This window comes from Phacochoerus africanus, chromosome 10, assembly GCF_016906955.1.
Source record: "Phacochoerus africanus isolate WHEZ1 chromosome 10, ROS_Pafr_v1, whole genome shotgun sequence".
Taxonomy (NCBI): Eukaryota; Metazoa; Chordata; class Mammalia; order Artiodactyla; family Suidae; genus Phacochoerus; species Phacochoerus africanus.
Genome location: NC_062553.1, coordinates 38,427,413 through 38,449,474, shown reverse-complemented (window position 1 = coordinate 38,449,474; position 22,062 = coordinate 38,427,413). Strand labels below are relative to the sequence as shown.

At 38.8% G+C, this 22,062-nt stretch overlaps 1 protein-coding gene across 5 annotated transcripts in view; it reads left to right on the top strand.

Annotated features, from left to right (window-relative positions):
• The window catches only part of FRYL (FRY like transcription coactivator), a 309,775-nt gene that overhangs the window by 209,978 nt on the left and 77,735 nt on the right, over positions 1-22,062 (top strand). For all 5 annotated transcript variants that reach the window (XM_047799032.1, XM_047799033.1, XM_047799030.1 and 2 more), the window contains 12 exons: positions 2,752-2,947; positions 3,905-4,029; positions 5,761-5,818; positions 9,359-9,450; positions 13,082-13,254; positions 15,496-15,656; positions 16,182-16,292; positions 17,413-17,567; positions 18,147-18,246; positions 19,306-19,474; positions 20,343-20,602; positions 21,518-21,658. In XM_047799032.1, coding sequence (XP_047654988.1) covers positions 2,752-2,947; positions 3,905-4,029; positions 5,761-5,818; positions 9,359-9,450; positions 13,082-13,254; positions 15,496-15,656; positions 16,182-16,292; positions 17,413-17,567; positions 18,147-18,246; positions 19,306-19,474; positions 20,343-20,602; positions 21,518-21,658 — 1,741 coding nt within the window. The remainder of the gene's footprint in view (positions 1-2,751; positions 2,948-3,904; positions 4,030-5,760; positions 5,819-9,358; positions 9,451-13,081; positions 13,255-15,495; positions 15,657-16,181; positions 16,293-17,412; positions 17,568-18,146; positions 18,247-19,305; positions 19,475-20,342; positions 20,603-21,517; positions 21,659-22,062) is intronic.

Genomic DNA, 22,062 nt, shown 5'->3' with positions numbered 1-22,062 from the left:
TCCATTGCCATGGTCTGTCTTTGTTTTGTAGATGGGATTATTTTTGTCATATTTTAGATTACACATGTAAGTGATATATGGTATTTGTTTTTGTCTTTCTGACTTCACATAGTATGAGAATCTCTAGTTGCAATCACATTGTTGCAAATGGCATTATTTTGTCTTTTTTATGGCTGAGTAGTATTCCATTGTGTATATATACCACATCTTCTTAATCCCTTCATCTATCGATGGACATTTAGGTTGTTTCCATGTCTTAGCTATTGTGAATAGTGCTGCAATGAACATAGGGGTGCATGTATCTTTTTGAATGAATATTTTGTCCAGATAATATGCCCAGGAGTGGCATTGCTGGGTCATATGGTAATTCTATATTTAGTTTTCTGAGGTATCTCCAGACTGCTTTCCATAGTGATTGTACCAATTTACATTCCCACCAACAGTGTAGGAGGGTTCCCTTTTCTCCATACCCTCTCTAGCATTTGTTACTTGTTGACTTGTTAATGATGGCCATTCTGACTGGTGTGAGGTGGTACCTCATAGTAGTTTTGATTTGCATTTATCTAGTAATTAGCGATGTTGAGCAATTTTTCATGTCCCTTTTGGCCATCCGTATGTCTTCTTTGGAGAAATGTCTTGGTCTTCTGCCCAATTTTCAGTTGGGTTGTGGATGCTATACTTTTAATGAACACTCACCACCTTGTATAACACTTATGAACTTATTTAGTTTCCCTTAATTACCACATTTGAAATTATAAGCCCCTGCCTACCTCCATTCCCTGTATCACCTTTCTTCTCTGTTTTCTTCATCAAACTTAATACCATCTGACAGTATTTTACTTCTGTATCATGTATCTCCCACAGCACACAGGATGACAGTGATTTTTTTTTTTTATAGGTTTTTGGGTTTGTTTGTACTATTATCACTGTGCTCTTTAAAATACCAAGAGACGGAGTTCCCATCATGGCACAGCGGAAACAAATCCAACTAGGAACCATGAGGTTGTGGGTTCGATCGCTGGCCTCGCTCAGTGGGTTAAGGATCCAGATTTGCCATGAGCTGTGGTGTAGGTCACAGACGCAGCTTGGATCTGGTGTTGCTGTAGCTCCGACTAGACCCCTAGCCTGGGAACCTCCATATGCCACGGATGCAGCCCTAAAAAGACAAAGACAAAAAAATAAATAAAATAAAATACTTAAGAGACTATTGATGAATTAATGAAGTGGTGTGTAGGGATTGCTTATCCTAATATACTATAAATCTATTGAAGACTGAGATAATTTAGTATAATTTTGTTTGCTCTCAGTCCTCGATCCTAATGGAATTTTTGTGTTTATAAAGATTTATGGAATTGTTCTGAAGAATTTTATTGGTCTAATCTTTCCAGACAGAAATCTAACAGAATCCTTAAAAGTACAGATATTCTTTTGACTGCAATTCCTGTTTCAGGAATTTACCCAAGAATATAAACTTTCATTATAATTTTTCATATATTCAAATGCATAGTGCTGTGTGTATTATGGAAAATTTTCTATTAGCTAAAATATCCAACTCTAAAAGTGTGGCTGTATACCTCATGATAATCTCTGTGATATAGCATTCCGTCATCAAAAAAGATGTCATAAAAGGGTATTAAAAGCTCATGGACGATATTTAAAGCATATGTTAAGTATAAAAAGCAGGTATGAAACAAAAGAAACAGTATGGAGTTCCCATCTCAGCGGGTAACGAACCCGACTAGCATACATGAGGACTCGGGTTGGATCCCTGACCTTGCTCAGTGGGTTAAGGATCCAGCGTTGTCATGAGCTATGGTGTAGGTCACACACTTGGCTTGGATCCTGCGTTGCTGTGACTGTGGTGTAGGCTGGAGACTACGGCTCCAAATTGGACCCCTAGCCTGGGAACTACATACGCCATGGGTATGGCCCTAAAAAAAAGACCAAAAAAAAAAAATGTCATGAAAGGGTATTAAAGCACATGGACGAGATTTAAAGCATATGTTAAGTATAAAAAGCAGGTACAAAACTAAAGAAACAGTATGATTAGATTTTTATAACTTAAATGAGATAGATTCATGCCTTTATAAATATGTATTGAATTGAAGTTGTGTGGAAGAATATTCACTGCTTATTTTGATGTAGGTAAAGGTAATTTTCATTTTGTTTTCACTTTTGCCCTACATTGAGCATTTATAATATAAATGTGACCAGGTAAAATTTTTTTCTTTTTTTCTTTTTTTAATCATAGTTGATTTACAATGTTCTATCAATTTTCAATTTCCGCTGTACAGAAAAGTGACCCAATTATCCATATATATACACACACTCTTTTTCTCACATTATCCTCCATCATGTTCTATCATAAGTGATTAGATACAGTTCCCTGTGCTAAAGAGCAAAATCTCATTGCTTAGCCACTCCAAAGGCTATAGTTTGCATCTACCAACCCCAAACTCCCAGTCCAACCCACTCCTCTCCCCTCGCCCAACCTGAGATACTATTTTAAACTGTAGTGATAGAAATAATAGCTATATCAAAATGATCCTGTAATATGTTTTAATTTTCAATCCAATATTTTATTCATTGTATCTCATTCCACAAAGACTTCGTAGAAGTAGTAATAAAAACTATAAACTAATATCTCCCCTAAATGGATAGAAATTTAGCATTAGTTAAAAAAACAAACTTCAAAATGGGTTGTGTTATTTATGTCTACTTGTTTTTCTTTTTTTTTTTTTTTCTTTTCAGTAGCCCCATCAATGCTAAGAAAGTAAATACTACCACAAGCAGTGACTCATACATTGGCCTGTGGAGAAACTACCTGCTTCTTTGCTGCAGTGCAGCCACATCCTCATCATCTTCAGCATCTGCAGGTTCTGTGAGGTGTTCTCCTCCCGAGACGCTGGCGTCCACCCCCGATAGCGGCTACAGCATTGATTCAAAAGTGAGTTTTCCAGGTCTGCCACTGAGTCTGAATGGCCTTATAAATGTCATGTGTTAACCGGACCACGAAGTCACTTGACTGAAATGTTTATTAGTTACTTGGACTGATTTTGACTATAGTTCAAGAAGTCCCATTACGATCTTTATGAGTTTCGTTGGAATCAATGGTATATAAAGTTTTGATTTTAGAATTTCCCCAAATTATGTAGTGGTCCAAATAAGTTGATTAAAAACAGCAATAGAGTCTTCATGATATGACACAGAATATCACCTGGTGGTTCAAAGAAATTGACAAACCCTAACAGCTGGGTGTCTCACTTTAACACTGATGACTCTTTTATTTATTTATTTAAATTTTTCTGGGTTTTTTGTTTGTTTGTTTGTTTGTCTTTTTATGGCTGCACCCACAGCATATGGAAGTTCCCAGGTAAGGAGTCAGATCAGAGCTACAGCTGCCAGCCTACACCACAGCCACAGCACTGCCAGGTCTGAGTCTGACCTACACCACAGCTCACGGCAACACCAGATCCTTAACCCACTGAACGAGGCCAGGGATCAAACCCACATCCTCTTGAATACTAGTCAGGTTTGTTAACCACTAAGGCACAATGGGAACTCCACTGATAACTCTTTTAGAAGTTTTTTTTTTTTTAACTCATTTTTACGTATCAAAAGAAACAGATTAATGGAGGGAGGTGGCCTATAAAACGATGGTGAGTTTCTGTAAGAAATTAAGAGACCTGCAAATCCTGTTCTGTTAACAAACTGGCAGTGAGCGAGAACCACTGGATAAATCACATAACCTTTTTAGCTCATGTATACCACAAGCAAATCTTGAAGCACCATTCATTCTAAACTCATCTATCCATTGTCCTTGACAGATACTGTTAAAACGTCAAATTATTTAGTTGGCTGTACTCTCATTAGTGCTGCTAAAAATATAATTTATCTTTTCCAGATTATTGGCGTCCCATCCCCTTCATCCTTGTTTAAGCACATAGTTCCAATGATGCGCTCTGAGAGCATGGAAATCACAGAATCCCTTGTTCTAGGTCTTGGCAGGACCAACCCAGGAGCGTTTAGGTAATTATCTTTCTTTGTCTTCTCTATGTGCTCCAGGAGTAAATGTGGCTACTAGGAGAGCAGGTGAGGTAGAGCACTTATTATTAGGATAGTTAATTAGCCACGTACATTTAACAAAACATTTCTTTTATTTGAGCCTTCATTTCCTCATTTTGATTGAGCAAATAAGATTTACCCTATTTTCTTCAAAGAACAATTATGAAAGTCAAATATATAATTATACATAAATTTGTTCTAGAAATTATAAAATGCCATGGGAAACTTTAATTTTTTCCTATCCAATTTATTTAGATTATGCAGTGGTTCTATTAATTTATAATGTTAATGTATTGCTTAAAACTATAGTTTTTCCCCTTCTTGTTCAAGGAAATGACTTTTCTTAAAAGAAATGTATATACATATTTTATATCATTCTTGATGTTTTTGAGAGCCATAAAGCAAATACTTCATTTTTACCTGAAGGTCTGTTTTGTTATTGCCTGCTGGATGCTGAATTTATTCTTTTGAGATTGTCCTATATTGATATGAGGTGATGTTTGATGTTTTGTTTCCAAAATAACATGTACAACAGAAAATAGGCCAATGAATTGTACTATGTCTATAGGTGTGGGATGGTGTTCATTATAAATGAAGTTTTGGAAGATTATTTTATGACAAATAAATACACTCTTGTGCTTACAGAAAAAAATGGGATGTATAAACGATCTCAATTTCTTTAAAAAAAATTTCCATAAATAGAAACAATTCTGAGGCATATACTTTAAATTTCTGCAATAATTCCTATACATGATGAAATTGTGGGTGGATTTTATTTTCTTTTTTTTTGTATTTTCCAAATTTTGTACAGTGAGTACATTTGCAACCTAAAATCAGGATATAAGCCAAAAAAAAAAGATTATTTTCATGTGGTTCATACCTTTTGACCCATTAATTTTACTGGTAAAAATTAATACTAAGGAGATAATAAAAAAATGAAGTCAGAGATTAATTTACAAAGGTGTTTACTGGGCAGTATGTATAATTTTAAAAATTAGATAAAATTTTGTTGTTGTTTGTCTTTCCTACGCTGCACCTGTGGCATGTGGATGTTCCCAGGCTAGGGGTCAAATCGGAGCTGTAGCTGACAGCCTATGCCACAGCCACAGCAATGCCACATCCGAGCTGGGTCTGCGACCTACACTGCAGCTCATGGCAACACTGGATTCTTAACCTACTGAGCAAGGCCAGGGATCGAACCCACATCCTCACGATTATTAGTCGTGTTCATTACCGCTGAACCATGTCGGAAAGTCCAGAAATTAGATAAAATGTATTGAATCAGTTATAACTGGACATGGTTAGGAAATCATATCCAACCTAATACTAGAGTATTATTAATTAACATGTGAAAGTGATTGTGCTAGTATTAAGGAAACAAAGGAGACATATATGTTAAGGTTTAAACTATGTAAAATGCATGTGGGCTGGAAAATGATTGAACAGATAGTATTTATCTCTTCAAATTAGAGTAAGTGGCCTATACCATTTTTTCCTGTTTTCCAGATATTCTACAGAGTACATGTGTTATTTCACAACCAAAACAAAACAATAAAAATTGTGTTTAAAACAGTAGTACTAGGGTTAACCCTTGTCAGTTTAGATCGTCATATTAATATTTACATGTAATTTCCACATGTCAGGCTATATCTGTTTAGCTGTTAATTAAAAGAATGTATACCATTTTTCTTCTAGGGAACTAATAGAAGAATTACATCCCATAATTAAAGAAGCACTTGAACGAAGGCCAGAGGTAAGCTGTGTAGGTTTCTATCATTAAATATTTATTTGGAGTTCCCGTCGTGGCACAGTGGTTAACGAATCCGACTAGGAACCATGAGGTTGCGGGTTCGATCCCTGGCCTTGCTCAGTGGGTTAAGGATATGGTATTACTGTGAGCTGTGGTATAGGTCGCAGACTCGGCTCAGATCCCGCGTTGCTGTGGCTCTGGCCTGGACCGGTGGCTACAGCTCCGATTAGACCCCTAGCCTGGGAACCTCCATATGCCGTGGGAGCGGCCCAAGAAATGGCAAAAAGACAAAAAAAAAAAAAATTTATTTGGCAAACACTTAAAATTGGCTTCTATATTCTATATAATAGGAACAAAAGTTAGGCATTCAGAAGTAAATAAATAAGTCCAGTACAGTTTTCAACATTTAAAAAATATATAAATATATAAAAATATATATTATGTTGAAAATATTTTCCACGTAAAAATATATATAATGTTCCCTTGTGGCACAGAGGGTTAAGGATCACCACTGTCACTGCGGTGGCTCAGGTTGCTGCTGTGGCACAGGTTAAATCACTGGTCCAGGAAAAAAAAAAATAAAATAAAATCAATAAGAAAATGAACAACCCAGTAGAATAATGGGCAAACATTGTTTAAAAAAAAAAGGTTAAAACAAATAAAACTCTTTATCCCCCCATTAGCGGTCTTACTTAGAAACCCATTCTGCAATACAGATATTACATTGATGTAGCTGAAGTGAGAATGGTCAGAATGCTCAGCATCTGGGTTGAAGTCTGTTAACCTTTGTAAATGACCAAATAGAATTTCTAGCTTTGCAGGCCATCATTTCTCTACGGCAACTACTCAGTTTTGCTGCATAAACAACTATGCCAGTGGGTGTGGTCCTATATTCCAGTAAAGCTCTATTTTGCAATTCCAGGCAGCAGTGGTCCAGATCTGGCCTAAGGGCTGTATTGTGCCAACCTCAGGTCTGGATCCCCATATCTACACATCTGGTTCTGAGCAACTTGCAGAAACCACAGGCCTTGTGGGACAAATGATATATAAACGATAATTATAACAATGTATCATGTATTTAAATAAAGTCATAGGTAAAGGGTTATATAAAGTATACGAAGAAAGCCTCTGATTCTGCCTATGGAGTAAGAGAACACTTTGTAGTTGAAGCATTGACATTTGTGGTGATTTTTTTTTTTTTGGTCTTTTTGTCTTTTTAGGTCCGCACCCACAGCATAGGGAGGTTCCCAGGCTAGGGGTCCAATCGGAGCTGTAGCTGCTGGCCTACACCTCAGCCACAGCAACACAGGATCCAAGGCACGTCTGCAACCTACACCACAGCTCATGGCAATCAGATCAACCAGATCCTTAACCCATTGAGCAAGGCCAGGGATCGAACCCATGTCCTCATGAATGCTAGTCAGGTTCATTAACTGCTGAGCCACAGTGAGACCTCCTTGTAGTGAATTTTTGAAGCACCGTCCCCAGTGGACAAGCGAGAGAAATACAGTCTAAGTAGAGGAACAGCATTTGCAAACTTTAAAAAATTGCACATTGCAAATTTTTATTTGTAATTATGGGGAAGCTGATTCAATGTTAGGCTAGAAGGTAAGAAAGGAACTGTATCATGAAAGGATCCTGGTTTTATTTTATCCAGCACACTAGTGTTCCCTGTATGGCAGTGGAATCTAAGAATTAGCTGGAGAGCTTGCTAAAAAATTATAGTTTTCTGGGCCTGGTGAAATGAGAATCTCTGAAGTGGAGCCCAGAAATCTGTTTTTGTTTTTTTTTAAGCACCTTAAATGAGTCTGATGTTATCTCCATTTTGTTTTTTTGTTTTTATTTTATTTTTATTTTTATTTTTTATTTTTTTAATTTTTAAATTTTTTTTATTTTTTTAAATTTTTTAATTTTTATTTTTTTATTTTTTTTTTATTTTCCTCCATTTTGTAATTGATTATATTTTTGTTTCAGAATCGTCATGGTGGTTACAGTGCAAAATGATTTGTTAGAGTAGCAGTGAATTTTAGGGGGGAAAATCATCATAGCAAGTGAGTAGGTGTGTACAGTGACATGCCTTAAATGTGAAATTTATTTTGAGAGCATTAGACGCACAGTCTTTCTATGGAGACAAACTGAAAACAGGTCAACTAAAACTTTGAGAAATCCACAGAGATTGTTGAGGAACCATTTCATTCAAGATGAATTGCGGTAAACTTCATGAGCTAAAAGAAACAGTAAATTTAATGAACTGGTTTATCCACAAATTGACCTGCTTTTCGAAGGCAGAAAACTGGATTGTGGACACGAAAGTGAAAGACTAACTTTTAATGGCCTTGTGTTATGAAAATTATATTGTGAAATAATGAGTTCCAGAAGAAAGGATTTAAGAGATGAATTCTATCTTACTTTTATATGAGTTCCTGTTAGAAGCAGAATCAAGTTGAGATGTCACAGCTATTATTCTAAGCATTAGTACTTTGGCCCTAGTAAGAAAACATATTTATTCCTACCATAACAATCGAAGAAATACAGATTTTTTTTTTTTTAACTGCCACACTTGCAACACATGGAAGTTCCCAGGCCAGAGGTCAAATCGGAACTGCAGCTGCAGGCCACAGCTACAGCAGCACCAGATCGGAGCTCATCTGCAACCTACGCTGCAGCTTGCCACAATGCAGGGTCCTTAACCCACTGAGCAAGGTCAGGGATTGAACCTGCATCTTCACATACATGATGTTTGGTCCTTAACCTGCTGAGCCACAACGGGAACTCCAAGAAGTTTAGTTTTATTTGTATTTTTGTGTGTCAGAATTCACTGTTGAGTGAAAAAACCATGGCCTGAGCAAAATCTGTGGGGTTTCTGTTTCTTTGTGATATTGTCCCTGTTCTTCAGTCATACTCTTGGGAGTGTCTTAGGGACCCTTCATCATCCAAAGAGGAACTGTTTCAATTCCTCTGAGGTTGTCGGATTAGCAAACCTAACCTAAAATGTTTTAGTTCCTTTTATCATCTCCCCTCATAAGTGTTATTTCTGCATAAAATGTCATCTGATTGTATTGGGCTCATTAATGTCAAACTATCCACACATAACCTTTTTGACATGATAAGCCACCAGAGTGCCTGAAATCTCCATCCATTAAGCAAAATAATGAGGGCCCCCCCTCAAATTAAGACATTCACATCATTCTTTTTTTTTGTTTGTTTTTTTGCCTTTTCTAGGGCCGCTCCCGTGGCATATGGAGGTTCCCAGGCTAGGGGTTGAATCGGAGATGTAGCCACCGGTTTACACCAGAGCCACAGCAACACGGGATCTGAGCTGTGTCTGTGACCTACACCACAGTTCATGGCAACGCCGGATCCTTAACCCACTGAGCAAGCCAGGGATCGAACCCACAACCTCATGGTTCCTAGTCGGATTCGTTAACCACTGAGCCACAACGGGAACTCCAATTCACATCATTCTTTACAAGTTCCACCAGCAAGTTTCCTGTCAGCTTTCTCAAAGGATCTTTCATTAACATCTTTGTCTCTTTGGGATAGAACATGAAACGGCGCAGGCGTCGAGATATTTTACGAGTACAGCTGGTACGAATATTTGAACTGCTGGCAGATGCTGGTGTCATCAGTCACAGGTCAGTACTGGATTTTGATGTTTAAAATTTTGGGATGATTAAAGAACATGTTTTTTTTCTCTTATGAAAAATATAAAAACAGAAAAACACCTTAGCAACAGCAAAAACCTGCACCACTATAAACACTATTTACCAAAGATGCATGTGGTTCATTAAACCTTGGCTAAAAAATGTACTGAAGATCTGCCACTGGTACAGATTTTTGCTTTAGACAAAAATTGGGTATAATGTTCCTATGGTTTTGCTATTTCCCGGGATGTTGTAATCTTGGCTAGTGGATAGTAACGTGTGTGTGTGTGTGTGTGTGTGTGTGTGTGTTTGTGTGTGTGTGTGTGTGTGACTGAGTTAACTATGTTTCACTTTGTCCTTAGGATCTTTTGCTTCTGGAGTTGTTAAAGTCATGTATTTAAAGGCTAAACATTATAAAGTTTGCAAATTATTTCAATCAACTGTTAATCTATCATGCTCGGGAAAATTATGAAATCCATAAACATAATTCCTCACTGTTTCCACCCTACACAAATAAAAATGTAGAACCTAAGATGATTGTTGGAGTAAAGGCATCTCAACACTAAGAATAGCCCCTTGAGGATAATTTCATCAGCTTTATGTTGAGATACAACTCTTTCTCTGGGAAAGTAATGATGTTGCCTGGCCATCGATAAAGAAACAAACACTGGAGTTCCCATTGTGGCGCAGTGGAAACGAATCCAACTAGAAACCATGAGGTTGCAGGTTCGATCCCTGGCCTCGCTCAGTGGGTTAAGGATCCGGCGTTGCTGTGAGCTGTGTTGTGGATTGCAGACATGGCTCAGATCTGGCATTGCTGTGGCTGTGGTGTAGGCTGGCAGCTGTGGCTCCGATTTGACCCCTAGCATGGGAACCTCCATATGCCGCAGGTGTGGCCCTACAAAGCAAAAAGAAAAAAAAAAAAATGAACCTGACCATTTTGAAAAAAGGTAACTGTAAAAAGTTCCTGGGGAAAAAGTATTAATAATCCAACAAGTGTGGTATTTATTGTTACTTTACCATTTGTCACAATCATTTATTTCTCAAGTGTACCTAACATCTTTCAAAATTGGCATAGAATGCTTTTGACAAGTGCTTTCAAAATATAGTGCTTTTAAAGAGAATTTAAACCCTTGATTTACTATTCTCTTACAGTAAATGAAAATCAAGTGAAAATAAAGAAAAAGGAAACATCACTTTTTTTAATCCTTCACAAAAATCAAACTAGAAGTTAGCCAAAGCAAATTTGACACTTGCTGAGCTCAATGCAAAAAATTAACCTAATACACATCTGAATTTTTTTTTTCTTCCATTTTCGACTGCTTCTAATGTAATGTTAGCGAATGAGGAATCTGAATGGTATTGTTTGGGGAACTGCAAGATGTTGAATTTTGAAACTTAACCACAAAAGGTGGACTCACTTTTCAGCAGTAATGGTTTTGAACACAGTTGCATGTTTTGTTTTTGGATTTTCTTTTTCAAGAGAAATCAATATGAAGTTATCACTATTATGGACTTTGTACTTTTTGGTTAAGGAAAAAAGGATGAATTCTGAATCGCAAGAAGGCAGGGGTCTTTGTTTTTCTTCACCCAGGTGGTCCTCTGTGCCTGATACATAGTAGGTAGTCAGTGAATATTTGTTAAATGAGTGGCTGTTTTGTTCTGTTACAGTCTACTTAATTGGTTTCCCAGCCAACTAAGAAATCATGACCCAGGAGTTCCCATCGTGGCGCAGTGGTTAATGAATCCGACTAGGAACCATGAGGTTGCGAGTTCGATCCCTACCCTTGCTCAGTGGGTTAAGGATCCGACATTGCCATGAGCTGTGGTGTAGGTTGCAGACGCGGCTCAGATCCCGCGTTGCTGTGGCTCTGGCAAAGGCTGGCAGCTAAAGCTCCAATTAGACCCCTAGCCTGGGAACCTCCATATGCTGTGGGAGCGGCCCAAGAAATGGCAAAAAGACCAAAAAAAGAAAGAAAAAAAGAAATCATGACCCAGAGTTTAAAAACATTTGTTTAAGGAATAAAGGAAAAAATTCATTGTGAATTCATTCAACCTATTTTTGACTTTTTTTTGTTTGTTTTTGTCTTTTTTGTTGTTGTTGTTGTTGTTGTTGCTATTTCTTGGGCTGCTCCCGCAGCATATGGAGGTTCCCAGGCTAGGGGTTGAATCGGAGCTGTAGCCACCGGCCTACACCAGAGCCACAGCAACTCAGGATCCGAGCCGCGTCTGCAACCTACACCACAGCTCACGGCAACGCCGGATCATTAACCCACTGAGCAAGGGCAGGGACCAAACCCGCAACCTCATGGTTCCTAGTCAGATTCGTTAACCACTGCGCCACGACGGGAACTCCATTGACTATTATTTTTAACATGCTGTATCGTTGTGATCCCTTACTCTTATTCTCATGGATTTAGGATATGTATAAAAAACTATTCACAGCTATTAAAAGAATATTTTTACGTTAAAAATTATATATTTTTAGAGGTACTTTACAAATAAAACAAGGAAAAATTAACCAAATAACTAAAGTGCTCTAAAGTAGCTGTGGGTCACACCTGCTTACTCACCAGTGGAATAAGACTGGAATCCCAGACTTGTGACTTAACCAAATAACCTTCATGCAGTCATTGGGCTCCAGACCCAGGAGCCCAGCTTCAAAGAGAGTTTTTTTCCCACCATTCCTGTGTCATGTGCAAGTTCCTGGGCTAGGCATCAAACCCTTGGCAACAGCAGTGGCAATGCTGGGTCCATAACCCATGGAGCCACCAGGATTCTCCAAAGAGAGCCTTATTGTAGATGTACTTGAGGCAAGTACCAGGGTGTAGACAGATTTTATTGTTTTTTGTTTTTTAGGGCTGCACCTGCAGCATATGGAAGTTCCCAAGCTAGTGGTCAAATCTAAGCTGTGCAGTTGCAGGCCTATGCCACAGCCACAGCAGCGCCAGATCCGAGCCATGTCTGTGACCTACACCACAGCTTTTGGCAACACCAGACCCTTAGTCCACTGAGCGAGGCCAGGGATCGAACCCACATTCTCATGGACATTAGTTGGGTTCGTAACCTGCTGAGCCACATCGGGAACTCTAGATGGCAGATTTTTAAACCAGCACTCTTACTTGAATTCTCATACTTTTGTATCCCCAGTAATATCTATCCTGGAATCTTGCTGGGAATAAGTACCTAATGGGTATTTAATTGATTATGCTAAAAGTATAATATGAATTTGCAGGGCAACTATGCAAATATATAGAATTAGCCTTTCCTCTTTCTACCTTATAATCTGATCCTCCCTTTCCCATATGTGTTCTTATTTCTTTATTTCAAAAAAGCACTATATTTTGATGGAGAGAGAATAATATTTACAACTCGCCATAGGTGATTAAAGTTGGATATGGAAATGAATAATACAAATTGAGTTGCAGTTCCTTAATTATGAAGCACTGTGTGGTGTAAGCCAAAATCCTGTTCATTCTTTTTTTTTGCATATTAAATTAAATTTGACTATGCAAAGTTTAATATATATTATTCTGATTTTGATTATTAGGAATCTATTTTGACTTAAGTTATAACTTAAAATCACATTATCTTTACCATGTCTTTTCTTCAATATTTTCAGTGCAAGTGGTGGCCTTGATAGTGAAACACACTTCCTCAACAACACTTTATTGGAATATGTAGATTTAACTAGACAACTCCTGGAAGCAGAAAATGAAAAAGACTCTGACACCCTGAAGGATATACGATGCCATTTTAGTGCCTTAGTGGCGAATATCATTCAGAATGTTCCAGGTATGGTTTACAGTGCCTCAAACTGTTCATGAATATTAAAGGCCCATCATATTTTTTTTCTCCCCTTGGGGTTTTGTAATCTAAGTTGATAAGCAACTTGTGAACGTATGAAAAAGTATGTCAGCATAACATTTCTTTGAATTAGTGTCAATGACTAGAAATCCAAAAGCAACCCAACATGGATTTTCAATGATAACCAAAACATGAACAAAAAATTGAAGAAATCAGTAGAATAAGCTCTTTGAACAAACTTGTTCCAGATGCTTTGTGCAAAGAGTATAATGCTCCAAGTGTTAATTGAGAATAGAACTAACAAGATACCTTTGACTGATGGGAGAAGGGTGTTGGCATGAATAAGGACCACAGTGACTCACTGATTCCTTTTACAATGTATACCTTTTATTGAGCACATACTACATGGCAGGTACTGGTTTAGGCAGCAGGAAGATTAATGTATGCATTTGCTTTTTAAAAAGTCAGAAACTCTTTCTTTACCTGTATAAAAATGTAGTTGTTGCCTTCGATATACAATGTAAATACAAATGTCTCTTTTTCTTTCTGGGAAAGAGTTAAAGTTATTTCATTACCTTAAAAAGTATATGCAGGGAGTTCCCGGCGTGGCGCAGTGGTTAATGAATCCGACTAGGAACCATGAGGTCGCGGGTTTGGTCCCTGCCCTTGCTCAGTGGGTTAAGGATCCAGTGTTGCCTTGAGCTGTGGTGTAGGTCACAGACGCGGCTCGGAGCCCGCGTTGCTATGGCTGTGGTGTAGGCCAGCGGCTACAGCTCCAATTCAGCCCTAGCCTGGGAACCTCCATATGCCCGGGAACGGCCCAGAAATGGCAAAAAGACACACACAAAAAAAAAGTATATGCAGGAGTTCCTGGCATAGCACAGCAGAAACGAATCCGACTAGGAACCATGAAGACACAGGTTCAATCCCTGGCCTCGCTCAGTGGGTTAAGGATCTGGTGTTGCCGTGAGCTGTGGTGTAGGTTACAGACGCGGCTTAGATCTGGGGTTGCTGTGGCTGTGGCAAAGGCTGGCAGCTACAGCTCTGATTAGACCCCTAGCCTGGGAACCTCCATATGCTGCGGGTGCAGCCCTAAAAAGACAAAAGACAAAAAAAAAAGTATATTGAAATAGTTGACTATTAAAGTCATAGCAGGTACATTAGTTTCAACTGCCAGGACCCTGTTTTGAACTTGAGGGGCAGATGATGCTATGTAGAGGGAAAGAACATTTTTTCTCTAAATTCTCTAATCTGAAGTTCACTGATCTAAAGATATAATTTACCCCATTATTCAACACTTGTCAACAACTTCCACGTTGGTTCTTTATGATACTGAGTTTCTTCAGCAAGGACTGATGCAGAGAACTTGTAGAATAGATTTTTTTTTTTAAATGGGAAGAATCCTTGGAGATCATCTAAACCAGCAGCAAAGGCAGCAGAATGGGTTTGGACTCTGGGCCGCACACTTCACTGCAAATAGATCAGCGCCCCTGTTGTCTGTTGTGTATTTCAAGATTCCGTGTAATGATCCTTACATAGCTGAACATATATAGTCCAAAACCCTCTTGTGGTTACCAGTGAACCACAATCTACAAGTAGGTTGTGTTAATGTTGTGGCCAAGGTAACCATGCAGCCAGCAACACCCCAGGGAGAAGCAGGTCCTAACTCCCAGCTCTATGCCAGCCTCCAGGCAGCACTGTAAGTGCCATAAAATTCTGCTTGCCAATTTGCCGTATTTCACAGAGCACTGCACTGTGTGCTGACATATAGTCTGCAACTTCATTCCTGTGATTTGCATATATGTAAATAATGTCTGTTACTGTGGAGGTTAGGGCTAGGTTAAGATGAAAACTTTTGCTTTCTTTTTTCTTTTTTTTTTTTGTCTTTTCTAGGGCCGATCCCACGGCATATGGAGGTTCCCAGGCTAGGGGTCCAATCGGAGCTGTAGCCACTGGCCTACGCCAGAGCCACAGCAACGCGGGATCCGAGCCGAGTCTGCAACCTACACCACAGCTCACGGCAATGCCGGATCGTTAACCCACTGAGCAAGGGCAGGGACCGACCCCGCAACCTCATGGTTCCTAGTCGGATTCGTTAACCACTGTGCCACGACGGGAACTCCTCTTTTTTTTTTTTAACAGTGTTACATATTCAATACCAAGTAAGTGACATGCCTCCTAAGGAAAAAGGAAATGGAAATAATTTTGCCACCTATTTTTACTTTACAGTGCACCAGAGAAGAAGTATTTTTCCTCAACAAAGCCTTCGTCACAGTCTGTTTATGCTGTTCAGTCACTGGGCTGGTCCTTTTAGCATCATGTTTACGCCTTTGGACAGATACAGTGATAGAAATATGCAAATTAACAGACATCAGTACTGTGCTCTAAAGGTATTTACTTAGAAATCTGATTTCTTTTTTCTTATGTTAAATTTTTTTTTTTGTCTCTCAGTGCCTGGAATTATAAAAAGGATTGGGATTTCTTCAGACGCATTAAGACATGTACTTGCCTGCTGTATACAAACATATTATAAGTTTTTTTGAAAATATAAAATGCAATGCAAAAAGGTTCCAGAATCTATCAAAATTGGAAGCCATGTGCTTAAAGAACTAAGGATTCCATCCCCAATCCTATTTTTCTACTTAAGTGCTTTCTCTTGGTCTTTTTTTTTTTTTCCTTCTCTTCCAATACTGTTCAGGCTCCATGCTTATTCTGATATCGTGATATTTATTTATTACTACTAGTAAATTTCTTAGTTTCAAAAATTACTATTATGCTTTTCTTTGTAAAGAAAAAAAAATTAAAGATATTGTGGCTACCTACGCATGAGTAAAATATCCTGCCTCTTCTCGTTAAGCAACCATCATTTAACCTCTTAAATGTTTTAAATGTAATTCTAATATTATTGTTTGAAGGCTATGTCTGCTGTACTATGTTGTGGCCCTGTTGCAGATAATGTAGGACTTTCATCAGATGGCTATTTGTACAAATGGCTGGATAACATTTTGGACTCTCTGGACAAAAAGGTAATTACAAAAATTCCCTTTAAAATTTTACAATAAATTGCCATTGCATTATTTGAAGTTACTGCATGGCCCATTGAAAATGTCTTTTTAAAATAAGATAGGCTAGAATTATAGGCAACAAACATAGTGTGTAAAATTAAATAGGGTAGGAGTTCCTGTCGTGGCTCAGTGGAAACAAATCTGACTAGTATCCATGAAGACACAGGTTCAATCCCTGGCCTCGCTCAGTGGATTAAGAATCCAGTATTGCCGTGAGCTGTGGTGTAGGTTGCAGATGTGACTCAGATCTGGCATTGCTGTGACTGTGGTACAGGCGGGCAGCTGCAGCTTCGATTGGACCCCTAGCCTGGGAACCTCCATATGCCATGGGTGTGGCCCTAAAAAGACAAGATTAATTAATTAAACAGGATACAACAACCTAAGACATTTCTAATTCTTATTTGGTCCTCATTTGAATAGTTTAATTTCCCTTTTATATTATAGGATTAATACAGTGTGTGTGTATATCTCACAGTAGGGTTCTAAGTCAATACAAGAATATTAGTGTGTAATACCCTGAGCTCCAAGGAAGAAATATGTTGTTTGCTATGTTTAATTTTTTGACCACGCTCCAGTTAATCATGCTTTCTTGCCCTCCTTACTCTCATATTCTATGCACACAGATTTAAAATAGGCCTACATTTTTTTCCCTGCAGAATAAATTTTCTGTTGGGTTATCAAAAATAAGCATAAAGCTTGATAAAAATAACTGGAGAGGTTAATAACTCACTTTGCTGAGAGCACTTAATCACTGTTCATATTCATCAGCCACCTCCAGGGCTCGGCTGGAGGAGAGAATTCTACTGCTCTTACATAAAAAGCGGGAGGCCACGTATAATTTTTCCGTGTCATTTTTTCTGCTGGCCGAATAACATAAGAAAGGGTTGAACCAAAGGAGACTTGAGTTTTGTGACGAAATACACTATCGTATTTTAATTATTTTATTAAAATAGTAACTGTATTATTTTAATTATTTTATTACAATAATAATAGTATTATTTTAATAAAAAGGTAGAGGAGTAGACAATTAAATAAGATCTCACTCTTCTCTGTCCTGGGCAATTTCGTGACCTTTCCATAGGTTCATCAGTTGGGCTGTGAAGCAGTCACGTTACTGCTGGAGCTGAACCCGGATCAGAGCAACCTGATGTACTGGGCCGTGGATCGCTGTTACACCGGTTCCAAGAGAGTGGCAGCTGGCTGCTTTAAAGCCATAGCTAATGTATTCCAGAACAGGTACTCTCGATGTGACACGCTTTCATATTTTACTTAGCTTCTCAAAATCATAACCAGGAGTTCCCATCGTGGCTCAGCGGAATCGAATCTGACTAGCATCCATGAGGATTCAGGTTTGATCCCTGACCTCACTCAGCTGCTTAAGGATCTGGCGTTGCCGTGAGCTGTGGTGTAGGTCGCAGACGTGGCTCAGATCCTGCATTGCTGTAGCTGGGACATAGGCTGGCAGCTGTAGCTCCGATTGGACCCCTAGCCTTGGAACCTCCGTGTACTGTCGGTTTGGCCCTAAAATCAAAAGTAAAAGTAAATTTAAAAATAGAAAATGTTTCCTTTTGAACTCAAAAATAGTGGGAAACCAGTATTTTCTTTCCTTAAGCTCTGAAAACATTTAACCAAATGAGGATAATGATCACCAGGCATCTGTTTTACCTATTGCCTTAAAAAAATAAAATAAAATAAAAGCAGTCACTTATAGGCTTAGCAGCTACCTGCCTGCAGCCATGCCCTTTGTATTGTGTTTATTAACTGGTGTGAAAACCTCTAATCATCCTTTGCCTGACATGTAAAATTTGTCCCTAGGGATTATCAGTGTGACACAGTGATGCTTCTCAATCTGATACTATTTAAAGCCGCTGATTCTTCTCGAAGTATCTATGAAGTTGCTATGCAGCTTTTACAGGTTTGTAAGCAAATATAAATTGAAATCTTTTTTTACTCAGGATGTAATAGAGCACACAACTTATTCTTGCTTTGAAAGTAAGCTAATATTCAGCTTTTTTTTCAATAGTCGGGTATGGTATCCATTCCTGATTATCATTAGAAATAGACGACTAAGATAATATGAGTCATTTAAGTCTATAAATAATGCAAACTGTCCTGAAGTGCATTGTTGGGGGTTATGTATAATATCCCCCCAAACACTCACCTGTGTATGTGCCTCTGTGTGCATATTTCTAAAAAGTGAGTGGTTCAGGCCTCTGTGTGCCTTTATTATTTTGTTCAGCAGATAAGAATTATGTGAGTTCAAAAAATTTTTTTTGAGAATCAAGTGAAAAGTCATTAGCTCTTTTATGATTACCTTTTCTACTTTTTCTTTAGACCGAGAAAAATAACCTAAAAAGTTAACTTACTGCGCATGGATGTACAATTATATCCATTGATGGTGGGATGTGGGTGTTTACTCTTAACCACAGGTTATGAATGGGATTCAAGTACATGCTGATTTTTCCAAAGGGTTTGAAGTGGTACTGAGGCTGGTAGGGACCATCTTAGGAATTATACCCTAATGTTTTTATGAATTAAAAAGAAAGTTGAATGATGTAGCTTTTTATATGGTATAATGTCAAAAGAATTTTTAGCTTATATTCCATCTGTAATCTGTGATTAACCAAGATAGGTTTGAAGAATTATTTTCATGTATACATGTTTTTATATAGTTATATAGATTTGAACTGGAAAAGTGGTAAATCTTCGAGTAATTGTATATTAAAATTCAATGAAAATTGAAATTATTTTCAAACTGTGCTACTAACCCATATCACTGGCATTCAACACAAGAAATGTAAATAGATCTTTTTCAAACAAATCTTAGAAATTAGCATCTGAAAACCTTTACAATATATATAACTGCATAACTTTTAAACTGTAGTATTTCTTGTGAGAAGATTGTACATTTTTAGGTATAGCTGAAATTTAGAGGCCACGCAGAATTTTAAGTTGATGGCTTACATTCCTGTAGATCCTGGAACCGAAGATGTTTCGCTACGCTCACAAACTGGAGGTTCAGAGAACAGACGGAGCACTCAGCCAGCTGTCTCCTCTGCCGCATCTGTATTCCGTCTCATATTATCAGTTGTCCGAGGAATTGGCAAGGGCATATCCTGAGCTAACTCTCGCCATATTCTCAGGTAGGATCATTGAACTGGTTAGTAGTTTTTCTTTAGCAACCATTTTTCAAAAACTACTTTTAGGAAATTTAAATTTATTTTTTTGTATTTTATTTTATTTATTTTTGCTTTTTAGGGCTGCACCCGTGGCATATGGAGGTTACCAGGCTAGGGGTTGAATCGGAGCTGCAGCTGCCGGCCTACCCCACAGCCACAGCAACGCAGGATCTGAACCACATCTCTGACCTACACCACAGCTCATGGCAACACCAAATCCTTAACCCACTGAGTGAGGCCAGGGACCGAACCCACATCCTCATGGATACTAGTCGGATTCATTTCCGCTGAACCACGACAGGAATTCCAAGAAATTTTAACTATCTGAAATTTGAGTTTGAATTGAGACAAAACATGTCTTTATAGAATTTCTGTTGTTGTTGTTGTCTTTTTAGGGACGAACCCGAGGCATATGGAGGTTCCCAGGCTAGGGATCCAAACGGAGCTGTAGCTGCCAGCCTACACCACAGCCACAGCAATGCAGGATCCGAGCCGCATCTTCAACTTACACCACAACTCACAGCAATGCCGGATCCTTAACCCACTGAGCAAGGCCAGGGATCGAACCCACAACCTCATGGTTCCTAGTCGGATTTGCTAACCACCGAACCACGACGGGAACTCCTAGAATTTTTTTTTCCTTTCATGTAAATGCTTAATCCTGACCTACCATGATACTGCATTTTCTTACTAAATCTTTACAAGTGTAAGGAGTAAGATGTGGTGGCTGTTTTTTAAGAATTAAAAAGGCTTTACAATTTAAATTCATTACCAATCAAAGGAAACCAAAGTTATATCAGCTGTTGCCTCTTTGACTTGGTTATAATTTCAGAGATAAGCCAGAGAATTCAGACAGCACATCCTGCTGGGAGGCAAGTTATGCTGCACTATCTGTTACCGTGGATGAACAACATCGAGTTGGTGGACTTAAAACCTTTGCCCACAGCAAGGCGACATGAGGAAGATGAAGATGATTCCTTAAAAGACCGAGAACTTATGGTGACTAGCAGGCGCTGGTTACGAGGAGAAGGCTGGGGATCCCCGCAAGCCACGGCCATGGTGTTGAATAATCTGATGTACATGACAGCAAAGGTAAAGGGATTTTGTGTTAGCAGTTGCTGCCCAGAATTACCGAGTCAGGAGGAAGAAACAGGTTAGAAATAGATGAAGAAATTAGATAATTGTGGCCCAGTGGAAACGAATCCAACTGGTAACCATGAGGTTACAGGTTTGATCCCTGGCCTCGCGCAGTGGGTTAAGGATCTGGCATTGCCGTGAGCTGTGGTGTAGGTTGAAGACGAGGCTCAGATCCTATGTTGCTGTGACTGTGGTGTAGGCCAGCGGCTACAGCTCTGATTCAACCCCTAGCCTGGGAACCTCCAAATGCTACAGGTGTAGCCCTAGAAAAGACAAAGAGGAAAAAAAAAAAAAAAGAAAGAAGTTAGATAATCCTGTGATAACCAAATAAGCATGAGTTATAAAAAAGTTCCTTTCTTTAAAAAAAAACTTCTCATTAGATATAAAATATCTCTCTGAGGAGCAGCTAAAATCATAGGTGATTAATGATATTTGCATTCAGATTTTTTGAAAGACATGATTCTTCCTCTAAAGATTAAATCTATCTATAAACACATGATTTCCTAGGAGTTCCCGTCATAGCGCAGTGGTTAATGAATCCGACTAGGAACCATGAGGTTGTGGGTTCAATCCCTGGCCTCGCTCAGTGGGTTAAGGATCTGGCAGTGCCATGAGCTGTGGTGTAGGTCGCAGACATGGCTTGGATCCCGAGTTGCTGTGGCTGTGGTGCAGGCCGGCAGCTACAGCTCCGATTCGACCCCTAACCTGGGAACCTCTGTATGCCACGAGAGCAGCCCAAGAAATGGCAAAAAAAGAGGACAAAAAAAAGCAAAAACAAAAAACATGATTTTCTAGTATTTCTTGAGGTGGCAAGTTCGGTAGTGAATAGACAGTCGTTACTGAAGTGTGTGCTGTGTTTCCTGCATCCAGTATGGTGATGAACTGGCATGGTCAGAGGTGGAGAATGTGTGGACCACACTTGCAGACGGCTGGCCGAAAAACCTGAAAATAATTCTGCACTTTCTGATCAGCATTTGCGGAGTGAATAGTGAACCAAGCCTTTTGCCTTACGTATGTGTTTGAGTTCCTTTACTCCTCTTTTTCTTAATATATATTTATCCAGTGTCTTATGATATCAGAGTCTGGGCAGCAGTGGACCAGCAGAGGCAAAGCAAGGACCAGGAAAACAGTCAGGAAATAGCAAAGGGTGTATTCACTGATTCATTTAACAAATACCATCTGGCTTTACTACAAGCCAGGTGCTCTTCTAGGTTCTGAGCCTTATAATCTGATGGCTGTTGCAGACTTTTTTGAACCTGTACCTAATTTATTTCCTGAATACATCAGTAAGGTGAGAAAGTACAGTCATGATAAGAGCCACAGAGTTAAATTGCAGAGTCGTCCCGAGAGTGGGTAACCGTGGAACCACCACTGTCTGGGCAGATTAGAGATGACACTGAGAGAACGCGATCTAG